Raw genomic sequence first — 17,769 nt, forward strand, 5'->3', positions numbered from 1 at the left:
GCTACTTTGAAAGTCACCCTGTGCCATAATAAGAATTAAACGTTGATACTGACAAAATGTTTTTAAATGTGGAATTTTGTAACTCCCTTCCACAATATATACTATTTTCTGAACATATCATAAAATTTAATCCAACTACATTTACATACATGAAGAAAATCTGAAATGTGAAAGACTGAAAAATCGTGAGGAGATCAAAATTCAGGGCATTATGCCTAAGCTTACGCGTTTATTGTAACTCTCATTTCTCAGCTTAGTGCAAGGAGGCTTTCCACTTGGGTATTAAGTATTACAAAAGGAGGAAAGAACAAGGGAACATCTCAGTCTTAGTCTTAGCCTTACAAGTCCACAGTTGATGGAAATGCCTTCTTTTGCCCTCTCGCCTGTGGCTCCAGTTCGCTTCAGTCTTTCTGATCCTGCCAGATCAACGAAATGGAACTTTGCAGTCAGGGTTTCAAATTCATTCATCTGTGATGATTCAGAAATCACCTTGTTATCAGTAGCATTTTCCTGCAATTGAGGACAATAATTGAAAATATTTTTATTAATGTGACACTACATATCTTCTAACCCTTTTCCCCTGGTGTGTTTGTGCACGCGCGCACATACACAGCGGCATATAGCCAAATAATTATAAATGCAAAAATGTCTGCTGGCAATTAGAAGCTTACAACAAAGTCAGAAAGAAACTTGACTGTCAGAACCGGGCTGTTATGAACTAAGACTTTGCTTGTATTAATAAAAGAACACCTATAGCACACAGTCCTCAAAAGCAAAGCATCTCGGGTGACTACCTCCATCACCACATGGCCACAGCTTACTTTCCAGTTGCCGTAGACGCATATTCAAACGTTTATTTCAAAACCTTACACTTAGCCAGCTTCAGCTTAAACAGGATCAGAGACATCTCATTGGGAAAGGAAATAATTAAACAAACTAAATGTGGTTCATATGTACTCTTCTCCTGGGATTTATGTGACTTTAGGGAAACGATGACTGAAAGTTTAAGAAATCAGAGCTAGTAACTCACAGCATCTATTTGGGGACACATTCTGGTTTGACACAAGTGGATGGTAAAAATGGCATGTGAGCGAGAGCTCTGAACATTCATCTGCGTGCTAGCTGTGGTCCGCGATAAAGCACCCAGCTTCAAACATTGCATCATCTGGAAAAGGGGAAGAAAGAACAATGTTTAAGCAAGATACCATACAATCGGAAGTCTGAGCTAATGCTAAAACCCACCATGTTGAGGGATGTAAAGGATGTGGAAGTTCATATTATTTTAGCTACATGCACTTTTTGAGCTGAACTTCTCAGTATAATAGTGTATTATCTTTTAAATAGGAGAAAACACTGAGATTCCATTGTTTGCCTTTTGCTGACATTTGCAGCTTTTATTCCAAACTGTTACAGTGGAACACTTGGGAACAAACTGAGCAAAATCTTGTATTACTCAGGCTACTCTGTATCGTCTGTCAAAATATTTTTGTGACTTTTCTTAACAGTCTCCCTTTAGGAGCCATGGTACAATCGTATATATGTGACGGCAAAAGGTGCAAAAGGATTGTGGTCCCAGCCTTCTCCTTTAATGACCTAACTCTTTTTCTAGCTGTGAAAGATAACTATACATACATTGCCTTGGACTCTTTTGATGCTACAATAAATGAACTGCCTTTATCATAGCTGTGACATTTTTAAGAATAAAATCCTGATATAAAATATATGAGGAAAAAAGGCAAGATTTTTACAAGATGTTACACTGAAAAGTACAAATTTCAGAATTTGATCTTAAGCAAACCATAAGCAAAGCTGAATATTAAATAAAGCCAAATATGCCTTATTTTAACTATAATATGAACGTCACCTCTGATTCTGTATTCACAGTACGTGTTGTAACTCCCACAGTATAAATTCCTCCAGTTGAATCTTCATGAATTCTTATATTTGATTTTTTATTTTTTGCATCAATATCACGTGTGGTATCAAATAAGTCAAGGACCTCTTCATTGTACAGCTATCAAAAAGAAATATTGCAAGTTTAAATTTAGAAGAAATTGCCTCATGGCTTAACAACATGTAGTGCATAATGTTATCTTTCAAATATATCTTAAAGTTCTTCAAAATGACATATATTTCTTCAAAATAGATAAAAAATGAATGAGGCAATTATTATTACAAATTCAAATGAATGTCAGGTTTCTTTATAAGAATAAGAACAGTAAAGGATGTAATCATGACTGATAAGTTGAGAGCTAGCTAAAATGATCTATTAATCCTTTGCAAGTGATAAATATCTATATATATAAAAAGCCAGTGACCGAAACGCCGTAATGACCCTAACAACCATTATGACACCCACTGCAGCCAGCGAACCAGCCTGATCAGGGGAGGGAAGTGGGGCCAGCTGACCAACCTCCTGCAGCCCCTCCCCCCGGCCGGCCCCGCCCCTGATCCCCCTCTACCCCAATAGGGGGTGGAGCCAGCCAACCTCCTGCAGCCCCTCCTCCCACCCAGCCCACCCCAGATCCGCCACCCCTCCCCCCAGCCAGCTCCACCCCAATCGCCCCCACACACACCAATCGGAAGTGGGGCTGGCCGGCCAACCTCCCACAGCCCCTCCCACAACCCCTCCCTCAGCTGCTGACCCCTGATCACCCCCCCAACCCCATTCAGGTGTGAGGCCCGTCGGCCAATCACCTGTGGCCCCTCCCCCCAGCTGGCCCGGCCCTGATAGGCCCCCATCAGGGCGGGCTGGCTGGCCAACCTCCTGCCATTTCCTCCTCCTGACAGGCCCTGCCTCGATCTGCCCAGATTGGGGCTGGGCCGTCTGGACCCCCCACCTGTGCACGAATTCATGCACTGGGCCTCTAGTTTATAAATACAAGAAAACTCTAAGAAATATGTACCAAATGTAGACAAATCCTAATTAAGATTTTAAGAGGTTTTACTTAAGCTAAAAATTATTTCCTATTGCCCAACAGCCTTTCTTAATGTATCTAAAAATTAATACTTAATATTCTGTAAGATGGGCAATGATGTTAGTGTTTCTGTGTCAATAGAGGCTGACAAACTTGAGCTACTCCTTGGAAGAGGATGCACACACCATTTTTCTATCAGTATGCTTCAAAGTCTCAATGCCCAACAGCATTTTGGAGAGTAAAAGGGAAGATGGAAAACACTTTTTTTTTTCTTTTTCCATCAGTTACTTATCTTGCTTTTGGTTTTTACTAAACTGGGATAGCTATTAAAACCAGCAGTAAGATAACGTATGTTAACTTGAATTGTTTTCTATTTTGTGCTGTATAATGTCAAATAAAATGTTTCATCAATGACCAAATATTAGTTCGGGTTATCCAGACTAGAATTAAACTAGAACATTCTTTGAACAAAGCACCCAGAACTATAATGTCACCCACCATTCACCTAACTGCAATATTGCTCATATCCGACATGTCCTCTGACTCTTATGTCCCTCCCACCAGACTACAGTGACCTAAATTAATCCAAACCTGCCCCAACCTTTGGACTTTGCATCCAAACATCTGCCTATCCTTGCAGGAATACCAGCTTCTGCAGCCAGATTAGTGCTGCAGCCTTCGTCCTATTATTCCTCATGTTCTCTCCCTCCCTTTTGGTCTTAATCACTGAGTTTCCAGCACTTTGTGAGCCTGCCTACATTATAACAGAAATTATAGATAGGGTCCAGAGAGATTCAGAAATAAACAATATTCATTCTTTTACTCTATGGACACTGGCCAAGTGTTTATAATCTTAAAAGCCAACAAGTAAGGAATACTTATTATCTATTGTCTAATCTTCCTGCTACCTATGACCTAATGTTCATTTACTCAAACATTTACTGAGCACTCTGTGCAAAACACTGTACTAGAAGCCAGAAGCATAAAATCACAAAGTCTACGGTCTCAAGGACAAAATTTAAAATAAAATAATGACACAATTAGTCTTTTACCTCTAAGAATTGTGCATTCACTTTAAAATCTGGAGGAGGAAGCCCATTTTTCATTGCGGTGTGTTTTTTTTCTTCAATGCTCTTGAAAAGGTGTTTAACAGCACGAGAAATAATACCCTGCTCCTCCTCGATGATGTTAACATCAAATCCTGTTCCCATGGTGTATGTTTTACCAGCTCCAGTCTGAATAAAGCAACAGAGAAAAATAACGTGCTTGCTCGCAATAACATCACCTCAAAGAACAAAAATGAAAGTGCAACTGAATTGACACTTCTGAACAGTTACAACTCTATGAAAATAATCTGATACTTACTTGTCCATAAGCAAAAACTGTAGCATTGTATCCTTCAAAACAGCCTTCAATTAGTTTCTCTATGCAATGAGTGTAGATCTGTTCTTGTTGGGAGTCAATGTCAAACACATAATCGAAAGTAAAGGCTTTGTCTTTCCCTAGGAAGACCTGAGGTTCTCCCGGTGTGACCGACGTACAAATATGGCATCCTTCAATCTTTTCTTTGGCAAGTTGTGGTCTTATTCTGTGAGAAATAGCCAAGAAAAAATAAAAGAAGATATAATAAATTGAAAAAAAAAACTAATAAATAGGACAAAAATTCCTGGCCAATTTTTTTAAAAGCACTAATGCCTGCTCCTTCTGTTGAAAAGTTTAAATAAATTATACCGAGTCCATTTCAGTGTCAGTTACTTAGCAATACCAAAAAATCATGAACAAGAGTAAATTAAATAAATATTTTTTATGGGTGAATATGTTTCCTCAACTCTGTAAGAGGTAAAAGACTCAGTTAAATAATTCTGCCACCAAAATGCTCTTTGTTGCTATTTTTGTTTTAGAGTTATTTTTCTTATTTCCAGGAAGGATGATATCTTGATGCCCTTTACTCGCTTGTTGTTGTTGTTTTTTAACTGAATTCATGACATTGGTTCACAAAACCATACAGGTTCCCAGTGTACAACTCAACAACACATCATCTGCGCACTGTTCCGTGCACCCATCGCCCCAAGCAAGGTCTCTTCACCAGTGGTTTCCAAACTTGTTTGAACACATCCTCCTGTCAGCTTAAAGTGTTTACACGTATTCCCACAACATATGTGTATGTGTATTCATTTGTAAATGATATGCATGTACGATATTGATTTGCCATATATTATGGCAAACACAAAAGCAGATTTTACTTAAAAAAATAAATACAAATTTATTACAAAAGAAATACAGTATTTTCTCTCCGAAACCCATGAATCACCAGGTACAGCTCCTCAGGTTTCCTGTCTGTGCTGGGAAGACCTTAGCACCCAACCCCCACCCCGATCTACTCCAGAGTCTTCCTCTCCTGCCTCTCTTCCTAATGCCAAGGCCTATTTTTATTTTCAAAGAAGAACAGTAAATACAATGATATGTGAACAGAATAACCCAAAATCTGGCCCTATTCTATTCTTGCTGTAAACAGGACCATCCTGAACACACCCATCACTGACTTCCTGTACCTGGGGATTTTAAGAAGTTTCTCTTTGCCACGGAGGAGAAGCCGTTTAAGGACGAAAGGAAAGACAACCAATGATGGAAAATATGAAGTGATAAAGACAGAGTAAAGAAAGTATTTTAAAGGACTCTGGTCCCACATTTTAATTTCTTCAGATACGGAAACAGGCCTATGGAAGTAGAACCAGTTCACCTATTTTTCAGAATTAAAGTCAAGCCTACGCCCAGATTTCCTGAGTTCCAGCCCCTTCCGCTTCATCAGAATGAATGGTCAATGGAAGGATAGGAAAGACAATACTGAGAAGAGACTAGACATCTGCGACCCTGGTTATCTAAAATAGTATTCTATACTGCCAAAAAATGTGTTAATGAATATATTTGTTAATGCAATTTTTTCTTTCCTCTATGATAATGGTGTTTTCTTTTATAAAGTCTTTAACTTCGTGTATTTGTTGTAATGGGATGCAATGCTCATTGTGAAGCTAGCTAGGTACAATGAAAAGAGCAATGGAGTGGCCGCTAGGAGACCTGGGTTCTGTTACTTCTTTTCCTCTAAAGATAACAAATGGTCTTCTCTCAGAGTTCCAGTCTCCTCACTTGTGGAGAGAAAGGGTCATTTCCAAGGTTCCTTTTAGATCTAACACTATTTGACTGCAGGATAGTTTATTATAAAAAGGAGAGAGAGAGAAATAATATTTATGTACTGTTATCCAGATTAAATATTTAAATACACACACATATAGACAGTGTGTGTGTGTGTGTGTGTGTGTGTGTGTGTGTGTGTGTGTGTGTGTGTTAAAACAAAGGGATTCTTATAAGGACCTAGGTTGTGAACTATAAAAACAGCCCATGGTAGTAGCAACTTTAGCTTTCTGGTTCCACATTTCCTGTCTTTCTCAAAATTAATATTCTCTTCTTTCCAAACTCCTCTTCTCCTATCTCACTTCATCCAGCCAAGGGGAGGAAACCCAAACAAACCCCATCTCCTCGGGGGAATCACTGTTCTGACTGTTGCCAAGTCAGAAACAGGAGAGTCAACCTCAATGACTCCCTCTTCCCTGCTCCATCTATCTAATCTGTCTGCAAGAGCTATTAATTATCTCTGGGATAGTTCTCGAGCCCACACATTTCTCTCCTTCCCCACCAACACCACCCTTATCAAAGCTACCATTATCTCTTACTAGTACTTAGATTATTGCAAAAGTCTCCTCAATAGCCATCTAGTCTTGGCCCCCTGAACTGTTCCACACCCTGTGATATTAGTGATATTTATAAAATATGAAGTTGATCAGGTAGCTACCTGACTTAAAAACCCTTCAGTAAGTCCCTAAATCTCTCTGCAGCGTCTCCTCTTGCCATGCTCCATGCTTGCATGACAGGATTTTTGGTGGTGATGATTTCTTTTAAACCAGTTTCACTAACAAGGTATGCCCTCTTTGGCCTCTATGTCTTAAAATAAGCTGTTCTCTTTTCCTGGCTTACTCTTCTCCACCCTGAACATCTCATGTTTTCAATTTCTGTTTAGATTTCACTTCTTTGAGAAGATAACATGAATAGTTTGCATTCCAACATAAAGTCATATCTGAGCCCAGGCTGTTCTCGGCTGTTCTCTTTCCTGAAAGCTACCATATTTACCCCAGGATTCTGCTTTCTCCCTGCTTGACAGATAGCTTTACTACGAAGCCTTAATAAACCCCATGTAATAAGACAGATAAAAATAAATACACTATCTAAATGAAATGTTTGAAATCAATTCCGTATTAATTTTAAGTAGTTATAACCACAGGCTAACTTATTTGGCTAAGATACTGTCTTTTTTGTTGTTGCTAAATTATCACCTGAGGATATTTTCTCCATTGAATTTTAGAGAGCATGGAAGGAAGAGAGGGAAAGAGGGATAGGAAAAGAAAGGAGAGAAAGAGGGAAACATCGATGAGAGAGAGATACATCGATTGGTTGCCTCCCCCACTCAACCGGGGCCAGGATGGAACCTGCAACCCAGGTACGTGCCCCCTTGACCAGGAATCAAACCTGAGACCCTTTGGTGTGCAGGCCACCACTCTAACCATTGAGCAACACCGGCCAGGGTTTGGCTGATATACTTTCAATTTCATTTCAACAGAACAAAGAATAGTTGCCACTTGTACTGCAGATATAACAGCCAATTTTAGAGTTCCAGTGTCACTCAGAACTTAATCTCCTAACCTCCATTCATCTGACTTATAGTCCTTGCTAATGGGGAGGAGTTTGTGTCTGAAGCAATGATGCACAATTCCATCCATCTGCACGGGCAGAGAGAGAGAATGGCTTTAAAAACCAACAAGATGGGCAGGATCCTTTTCTACCACAACCAGGCAATGGCAGTTCCCCAGCAGGTCTGAGACACTCCCACCTAAGAAGGGTGGTCTCCCCTACGTGCATACAATTGGAAGCTGACTCTACTTCAAAGTTTAGGAATATAGTCACCTTTTCAATTCCCCTTCAAAAATTAGCTTGTTAAACTCTCCAAATACCTAAATTTATACTCCAGTCAAGAATTCTCTGATGAAATTCTAACCCAACCCAAATCACCTGTTTTAATAATGTAAAGAGTTTGTATAGCTACAAACCTCAATTTCAAAACTATAATTTGAGCTTATATGTAGACAAAATACACCAACCCTTCTCGGAAAGAGAAGACTAAAAATAGAATCAGACATCTATTCCTCTAAATACTTTGAGATACACTCTTTCTTAATATTTTTACATAAAAATAAGAACATTAAACAGATTCACCTAATCGCAACACTAAGAAATAATCAGTGTTAACATTTTGGTTAGCATCAACACCAAGAAATAAAGAAAAATCCTTGCAGGCTTTTTAAATGTGTAATAATACACCTAGATATATTTGACTGTTTCTTTAAAAAAACAATTATGTATAAAACTTATGTCATAAATATTTAGGATGACATTCTAATATCACATAGAAAAATTATATTATTACCTGGCCAGTGTTGTTCAGTGGTTGAGCATCGACCCATGCACCACTAGGTCACTGGTTCAATTCTCAGTCAGAGTACATGCCTGGGTTGTGGGCTCAATTCCCAACAGGGAGTGTACCGGAGGCAGCCGATCAATGTTGATGTTTCTCTCTCATCGATGTTTCTGTATCTCTCACTCCTCTCCCTTTCTTTCTCTTTAAGAATCAATAAAAATACATTTTAAAAAATTATATTATATTATAAAGGACAACAACAATGGGGGTTCTATCTATAATATGAACTTGCTAATGGAGATGGATTTTTGAAAAATGCCACATTGGAAATGAATGTAGGCAGGGTGAGGCTATTATGGAAAATAGTGACAGTTTTGCTAGAGAATGTGCTTTTTTTTATTAGCATGAAGTATGGAACCTTTTATCCTTTGTGGCCCATTGACCGAGGGGGTGGGATCTGAAAGGGAAAGCCCATGGAGAGCCATACAGGAAAAAAAAATCTGTTCAAACAGTTTGTGAGGGTTGAAAGTTTGAAACAGAGCATGACATGAGCTGTTAATTATTCAGTTTTTTATGATGAGAGGAGATGAACAAAGGCTGTGTCCGTTTTCTCACATCTGAATCGTTCCCTCCGTCTATAGCACCCATTCCACCTGCTCTCATTGTCCAGCGAAACTGCTCAGGCAGAAGGCACCAATGACCTTTCTATCTCCAAATAGAGTAGACCCTTTTTAGAATTTGTCCTACCTGATCTCTCCTAAGCATTTGATCCTATCTACAACTTGTAAAGGAGAAAAATACTTTTCCCTCTACCCTCCTAGGTTCTCCTGTAAATTAGACTGACAAAAGATTAACAAACAGAAAACAAATTGAGGTTTGTTAACATGAAGTTTATGATGAGCAACTCAGACGGTGGTTAGAACTTGGATTTTTATAACATCTTAACAAAAGGGGAAAGAACTGAGTTTCTAGGACAGCAAATTGTGGGAAAATACATAAATATCGAGAGAAACTAATGGAAGATCAGAGCTAGTTAGTAGAGTTTGTTAGGCAGGTTCCTCTATGCCATAACCAGTGATTAACTTCTGTGTTCCAGAGAGAGGCGGGAGGGCTAACACCTTTACAAATACATGTCCTGCTTTTAGGCAAATAGGGTGAGGACAGATATTTTCTTGTTGCTGCTTTTTAATTGCCTTTCACTCAAAATATGTCACAGTGGCATACTTGGGGATGGCATATAATAGTACTGCTGCCCTTCAAACATCATATTTCTCAATTCTTTATAACCAGTTTGTTTTTGTGACATCCCTTTTTTTTAACTGATTCTGATTTATGAGCCCATCTTTTCCCAAAAAAAAAATGCTCTTATTGTTTAGCATGGTCTCTAAGATTTTCCTAATCAGGATTCTACCTGCTTGTCCATTCTCAAGTCTAGCACACCCAGCTACACCAAACCACTGGCCATGTCTTGGTCAACTTGTACATATCATTCATCATTGCCATGGTTTTCTCTCTGCTTGGAATGCTCTCCCTCCATTTCTCTTTCTAGAAACCTCTTTGTAATTCTTTAAGACTTAGCTCACACATCTCTACATACTTTTCTAAAGTGTTGTCTCCTTCCCCTAAGCTTGAATTAATCTATGCAATTTGCACATGATTTTAGAGTAGTATATATCAATTTGAATTCTTGCTGTTACACTAGTAAATAAATTCTTTGAAGACAGATAATATATTTATTCATTCATAAGACAAAGTAATTCAACAAATTTTTATTGACTGAATCTTATAACCTGCTCTAGTTAAGCGGGGTGAGGGGGGAGCACCGAGGGGGGACATTCCAATACCAAGTATGCAGTCATCACAATAATGTACTAGTAACTTGGGCTCCATCACTTTATTCTTTTACTAGAAACTTGATCTTGAGCAATCATTTAACCGTTCTATGTCTCAATTTTCTAATCTATAAGATAAGCAGCCTGGATTTAACATTCCTAAGGTTCCTAAAGTTCTTTCTAACTTCAAATTCTATTATAATTATTCTTTTAAGAACAGCTAAATTCTGACTTAAAAGAAGCATCAATAATTGACCTTTTTTTCCTTCATACCGTATTTCTACTATTAGTAACATCACTTGTTCTTTATTTCTCCGTGGTTCTTATTATGCCCTCCAATTTTTATAGCAAATGTTCCTATGGCCAGAGGCACAAGGAACTTCATTGGTGAAAACATTATCTGGGCTCCTTGCAGTGGCAGTAGCTGTAAAGGTTAGAGGAGATTGTGGGACTGAGACCAGTTCTTAAATTGGGCCCTCTTTTCTGTTCTCCGCCTTCATCATAACCCTAACTGGTTTTAGTGATCAAGAATATCAAATAAGCCAAAGGACTACTTTCAAGATGTCTTGGATAGGACAGAGAAATATGAAGCTAAACATTTTTTTGTGGGGGGAATGGCTTATAGTTGCTACCCTTGCAGGTAGAGTTTTAGTCACAAAAGTCAGCAAAACTGATTTTAACCTTTAATTGTTGGAAGAGACCTGAGCATTCCTGCACATTCCTGCTGTGCATCCCAAGAATGCAGGACCCAACCCAGCTGCTGTTGCTCAATGGTTAAGCATTGACCTATGAACAAGGTGGTCCCAGTTCGATCCCCAGAGTAGGGTATACAGCAGGGGGCCAGTCAATGATTCTTTCTCATTATTGATGTTTCTATCTCTCTCTTCCTCTCCCTTCCTCTCCGAAATCAATAAAAGAATATATATTTTTTTAAAAAAGAATGCAAGCCCCTGACTGCTCTCTTCATGGATCCTTTCTCAAGGTTACATTTGCAGCCAGCCACCTTCAGAGATAATGCCTTCCACTTGACCAAGAGTTGGCATGCCTCTGCTTTCTATGAAAACAGTGAATTCCCAAGCTCAGTGTTTCTTCACATCCCACTGCCTGCACAGCATCCATACAAGAATTGGTCTACCTGCACTGCCTCTATTGGACTGGGGGCAAGGGAGAGGGGGGAAAGCCACTCAAATCAACATGAAGTCCACAATGCTTACTGTACTGTGAGTAATAAAAGTCCTCCGCCTGTTACTCAGGAGTCTGTGTCTTCTGCCACTATACATGAAACAGTAACAAGCTCGCTTGTGTAAAATCTCAGGTTCTTCACAGTCTTACCTAACATGTACTAACTGTCCTTCAGCAAGTCACTCTTCACCTGTTTCCCATATATACAACGGTAATGTGATTTCTGCCACATCCACATCACAGCATCTTGGACAAATGAGAAAGTGTGTGGCAATAAAATATGTAGGTATAAAGTGTTGTTGTTTCAGCACCACTTGAAGATTCTCCAAGTCAATTCCTTCAGGAGGCACCTTAACACCTTCAATCCATTTGGGCCTTCCACCACGTTAAGGAATGCATAATTTACTCTTTGCCTTCCCCACACTATAGCCATGTTTTTCAAAATGCCTTTGGATGCCCTGAATCTTCAAAGCAATTAAAGGTAAAACTATTATCTCAGGAATAGAAGGATAGCACAATCGTGAACATTGTAACTTGGATATATGTGTACATACATATACTTATAAATATGCACACATATGTTGCTGTGCAAAGATAATCAAACTGAATAATATTATACCTCCATTTTCAATGAAAAATCATAATCCTAAAGCTAACCTTTTCATAGTAATAAGTAACAAACCCCCATTCATCCTGCTATTCATATCACAAGAGAATATTATAAAAGCCAAAATGGGAATTCTTTCAATATTATTATGTTCACTATCTCCATATAGCCAGTAAAGAAATTTTTTTTCAGAATGGAAGCCCAAGTTCCTGAGTAACAGATTCTTTTAAAAGGGAATTAAATTGTTAATAGTACAATTTTTCCTTATACTGAATTAAATTTGATTAAATGCTAGTGACTAGAACGTTGACAAATGACTAGTCAATGATTTGTAGTTATTGAAGAGATACTTCAGAAACATACATAATTGCATGCATTATAATTTATAACCTCTCTGGACTTGTACGCCTCCCCCCCCCCCCACCCCTTAAATTAGAAGAGTAGCACTAACATCACTCATTAACCTAAATCCAAGGATGCTGGTAGTCAAACATATTTTTAAATACGTAGTTTTGTAGTACCTCCCAGACTTTCTCACACACCCTCACCTCCCCTATTCCTGTTCCCCATTTGATTAAAAGCTTCACAAGGGATAAAGCCTTTTTTGCTAAGAGGTTGGACACGTTATTTTTATTTTTCCCCACAAATAGAAGAGGAATAACATACAAAATATCTTCCTTTTTGCTGGTCATTGCTAACTACTTGTCCTGTTAGAAAACACTGTTGTCCTTAATCTATGGTTCATAAATGTGACAAATTTTTCCATTACCTCAATGACTTTGTAAACTGTCTCTTCTTTCTTTTGCTTGAGTTATTCTGACTTCATCCCCACGCGATTGTTGTAGTTCTCCAGTTCACTCGATAATCTGACCTGATTCCCACTTTGTGTGGCTCTTACTTACAGCTATCTGTAACTAGCCCACTTGGCACCCTGCTAACACCTTTGTTCTTCCTACACAGACACCAATAAATCCATCCCCTGTAAAGGTTCTTTGCCTTTCTCATTAGTCACCGTTTTTGGATGGTCATTATATTGGATGCTACTTACTGGTGTCCAATTTGATATCTTCATGTTAATTATAGCTTCCTAATTTCCTCCCTTCCATTTCTTACAAAATAGGACAGCTATCATTTTGTCACTATCACTGAGCCACTGGAGTTTCATCAGGTCCCTATTTTGATCCTCCCCAGTTCACTCCAGTTAGTAGACACACATTAGGTAAGGATCTGCCCCACTTTAACCCTCTCCACCTGCTGCTCTAGAAAAACGTTTCTGACGCACCACAGGAACTGGCTAGAGCATGTGTGAACTTACTGAATTGTTTTCCTAAGAGACCAGGCACTGCATAAGTAAGTAATACAGGTCCGTCCACAAAGAAAAAATCCCCTCCCAGAAATGGATCTTTAATTACAAGGATGACTGATGGACAGAAAGGTATTTCTTCAAGACATTCAAGGGGAAAAGGAAAATCTCGGTAATTCCATTCAGTCTGTAAAAAGCCTGAGAACAATAAAGCACAGCAGCCTGGCCGGCTTGGCTCAGTGGTTGAGTGTTGACCTATGAATCAGGAGGTCACGGTTTGGTTCCCAGTCAGGGCACGCCCAGGTTGCAGGCTTGATCCCCAGTGTGGGGCGTGCAGGAGGCAGCCAATCAAGGATCCTCTCTCATCATTGGTGTTTCTATCTCTCTCCCCCTCTCCCTTCCTCTCTGAAACCAATAAAAATATTTAAAAAATAAATAAGTAAAGCACAGCAGTGTATACTAGGGATCAGGAAGTATACACGTCTATGAATAACAGAGATGGAGAGGAGAACTTCACTTCTTAATCCATTAATAATGAATCACTTTTTTAAAATTACCCCAAAATCTTATCCTAATCTGTAAAACCAACTATATTCTGCCTCATCTCTGTATGGTCCACCTGATTCAAGCTTATTCTAACCCAATAACACCAAAAGATATTCATAGTCGTACCTGTTTTCAATTAAAATATTTAATTTACAGTGTGCACTGTTAATATTTGGGGCTGTGATTCTATACTAAGCTACTCAGTCTCTGGTTTGCAACTCCACTTGCAAAAAGATCTATTTTCCTCAAGTGCAGTTCTACGCGGGCTAACTACGGAAAGGAAGTGGGGTTAAGAAGATGAAGGCCACTGTGCCACCTTCCTCTGACATCCACGCTCATGTCTCATACCTTTTGATGCCTACATTCCACCTGAGGTGCAGCACAGTGAGAGAAGCTCTCTCTTAGGCAAGGAAACTAGTATCTTTCATTGAGGGTAGCATCGTGCCACTCTCTCTGTTGAATACCGGAAGTTCAGAAAACTACAATGAAATAGTACACATAAACTGACAAAATAAAGAAGAAAGTAGCCAAAAATAAATTTTTAAAAGTAGCTGAATTCTGGATTTAGAGAAAAGTGCAATTCTCTGCGTCACTAATTAATCCTTTTGGAAACTGAGGCTTTCTTCTTTAGCCTCTCTCCCAGAAATACAAGAACTTCCACTCAAAAAAAAAAAGAAAGAAACAAACAAACAAACAAAAAAGGGATTAGGAAACAGGGAACTTTAATTGACAACACGACCTATTCGCCTATTGTCCAAAGTGCTCAGAAAATGTCTTTTGTTGCTGGTGGCTGTATGCGGTGGCCATCAGAAAACTTGAGTCAACAAATTCCTATGGCACACCTACTAAATGTCAAACAATGTGGTACCTAAAAAGCCAAAACCAAAAACTAGAGTAGGGTAGCCATGGGAGGCAGGGTGAGGGGTAGGGGGGTGGGGAGGGGGTGGAGACTAGAAGAAAATTAAACATGTGCTCAAATGAATATTATATACAAAGGAGAAATGGAATAATGATTAGTCAGAAGGAAATGGCATTGGTACAGAAAAACCTTAAATGGGAAATTTAATCTAGATGTGGAACGGTGATTAGAATTCTCCAGGCCGGGCAGGGAGAAAAGGTCAGTTCAGGCAAAACAGGCAAAGATGCCTGAAGTGTATTTGTTCCTGATTGCAACATAGTCCTTTGGGGCAGAAGCACCAGGATAGCAAGAGTTGTTAAAATTTAGGAGCATTTTAGGGACGTGCTATCACCTAAGTAGGCATCCTAACTAAGACATTTTTCTCTAAAATATACACCCTGGTGCCCTGGCCAATGCGGCTCAGTTGGTTGGAGCATCATCCCACACACCTAAGGGTGGTAGGTCGGGGTGTGTTGGGAGGCAACTGATCAATATTTCTATCTCACACTGATGTTTCTCTCTCTCTCCCTCTCCCTTCTTCTCTCTAAATCAATAAAAAAATAAATTAATAAAAATAAAATAAGCATCCTGGTCTCTACAAAATGAAAGATGCAACCAAAAGGCATACAAGAGCCATACTAGAGATCTCTGCCAGATATCTTTTGTTTTCCTCTCTAGATTAATTCTTCACCATCTTCACCTTACCCTGTGCCCTAGGAGACTGACCTTCATTGGCTACAATGAGCTCCGACAGCTTCCAGTGGGGGCTCTCTGCCCTCCACTTTCAGTAGAACATTGTAAGCTAGAAGTGGAATGATTTTCCTGGTTCCTTCCCCACCAGGTCCTTTTGTGGGCTGTGTCCCTCTACCAGAGGCCACAGCTGTGTCAGGACATTTACAACAGTAGAATACTAAGACCACAGTACAGCCTCATCCCTTCGAGTTTCCCTTAATGCTGCCCATCCTCTACCACACTCTCCCCAATCATCCTGTCTGAATATACCATCTGCTACCTGTTCACGATCCTGACTGAATCAGGGTTAGTCTCAGAAAATTACAACCCTTTTTATAGCTCTACCACTGTCATCACCCCATTTCTGATATCAATATTGACCTAGCCACCAAGGTCCCTCCAATTCTCTAGCCCTTCACAAGCCATTCTGTTGAGCCATTCTGTTTCCTGGGAAGAGCTGGAGTTTGAGATACATGTACTGGATTTTATTGTTAAATATGTAATAACACAAAGGTTAAAAAGCATTCTCTTTGTCAAGAGAATTAGTTTTTTAAGTTCTTTCAATAAAAAAATTAACACTTCAGTTTTGCTTTCCAAACTTAAAGAAAAGGTGAAAGAAGATTTAAGAGAGACAGAGTAAAGAGAAAAAAGTAATCTCAGAATGAGAATTATAACTAGATGATATTTCGGCTCTCATTCTGAAATCAATTAAGTTCCTAATACCTCCTTTTTTTATTATACTCCATCCCATTTATATACAAATGTTTCAAAAATATTTATATAAAGCCCCTTATAAATGCAACCACTTGTCTTCCTGGGGGAAAGAAAGGGATCTCTTTCTGTACTAAATAATACTGTATATTTATTAAATTATTTTATCATGAGAAAAACTGACATTATGACTATATATAATAACAGTTCCACATCCTTAATCGCAGGTGTACATTATCTATGTTTATAATCATTCCATAGAAGGAGAAAGACCTACCATTTCAGCTATTTCTTAGAAATGAAAGTAATATTTATAAGTATGCATGATATTGTGCAGATTAAGATTCTGGTTCTAAAATAATGAACACAAGTTGTTGATACAAAACTTTACCATCAAGAAAATATCATTTCTATCACAAACACTAAAATAAGCCATAATTCTGTCATCTCCCAATAAACCCAAAGTGACAGGTCAAAGCAAAGGCAGGGAACACATTTTTTAAGGAAAGGGTAGTAGGTCAAATTTTAAGATGATCCCCAATTACCCACACCGATACATCATTCTTGCCCCTTTCAGTGTGATGAAACCTGTGAATATGACGGAATATCACTTCCAATTCAATTACTGACCAGTTGGTTTGATGTTTTAAAAAAAAGGAAGTCAACCTGGGTCGGCCTGACCTAACCAGGCAGCTGAGCTTTTAAAGGAAGGTCAAGTATCAAGAGACTTGCTCCTGCTGGACTTCAGGAAGAAAACAACCATGTAATGAGCTTCATGTGGAGAGGGATGCCTTCAGGAGACCAGAGATGTCTCCAGACAACCGTTAGTATGAAAACGGGGCCTCAGTCATACAACCCCAAGGAACTGAATTCTGCCACCAAACTGAATGGGCTTAGAAAATAGGTATTGAGGCCCAGATGAGAACTGCAGTCCCAACTGACACTTCGGTTACAGCCTTGTGGGAGCTGAGCAGAGAATTCATGACCAAAAAACTTACTCTACAAACCAGGATACTTTTGAAAGTGAAAGGGGTACACTTAATAACCATCTCAGGACAATAGTCAGAGTTAGGACTGTCCCAGGAAAACTGGAATCAGCTTACTCACGGTGCACACATAGAGAGAATTTCACCAAATTATAAAGATGTGTATTTCAGCTCAAAATGAGGAAAAAGCTTTTAAACAATTAATCCATTAAAAAAAAAAAAAAAGAAAAGATGGATTGCTGTAGGAGGTAGACAGGTACCTACAATGGCTGGCTACTGACAACAGATAACATGGTACAAAATCTCAAACCAGGCCGCATGGAGAATCCCCTCATATGTTTCAGTGTATTGATTTTGTTTTGTTGTTTTTAATTCATATTCCCAGAGCCTACTGCAGACATACTGAATCAGAATTTCTAGGGGGTGGGGAAGAAGGGATGTAGAATATTTATGTTTAATTAGTTCTCCCAGTGATTCTAACACAGTCCCAGCTCAGTGATGAGCAGTGATATTTGCACTTTATTTTGGTA

General features: G+C 39.0%; 1 protein-coding gene across 8 annotated transcripts in view; it reads right to left on the minus strand.

Moving 5' to 3' along the window:
- The window catches only part of KIF21A (kinesin family member 21A), a 140,861-nt gene that overhangs the window by 64,604 nt on the left and 58,488 nt on the right, over positions 1 to 17,769 (minus strand). For all 8 annotated transcript variants that reach the window (XM_079774806.1, XM_079774805.1, XM_079774804.1 and 5 more), the window contains exons 2-6: positions 4,284 to 4,506; positions 3,971 to 4,153; positions 1,865 to 2,014; positions 1,031 to 1,165; positions 343 to 510 (exon numbers count right to left, since the gene is read on the minus strand). In XM_079774806.1, coding sequence (XP_079630932.1) covers positions 343 to 510; positions 1,031 to 1,165; positions 1,865 to 2,014; positions 3,971 to 4,153; positions 4,284 to 4,506 — 859 coding nt within the window. The remainder of the gene's footprint in view (positions 1 to 342; positions 511 to 1,030; positions 1,166 to 1,864; positions 2,015 to 3,970; positions 4,154 to 4,283; positions 4,507 to 17,769) is intronic.

Source organism: Cnephaeus nilssonii (genome assembly GCF_951640355.1).
Source record: "Cnephaeus nilssonii genome assembly, chromosome: 6".
NCBI lineage: Eukaryota > Metazoa > Chordata > Mammalia > Chiroptera > Vespertilionidae > Cnephaeus > Cnephaeus nilssonii.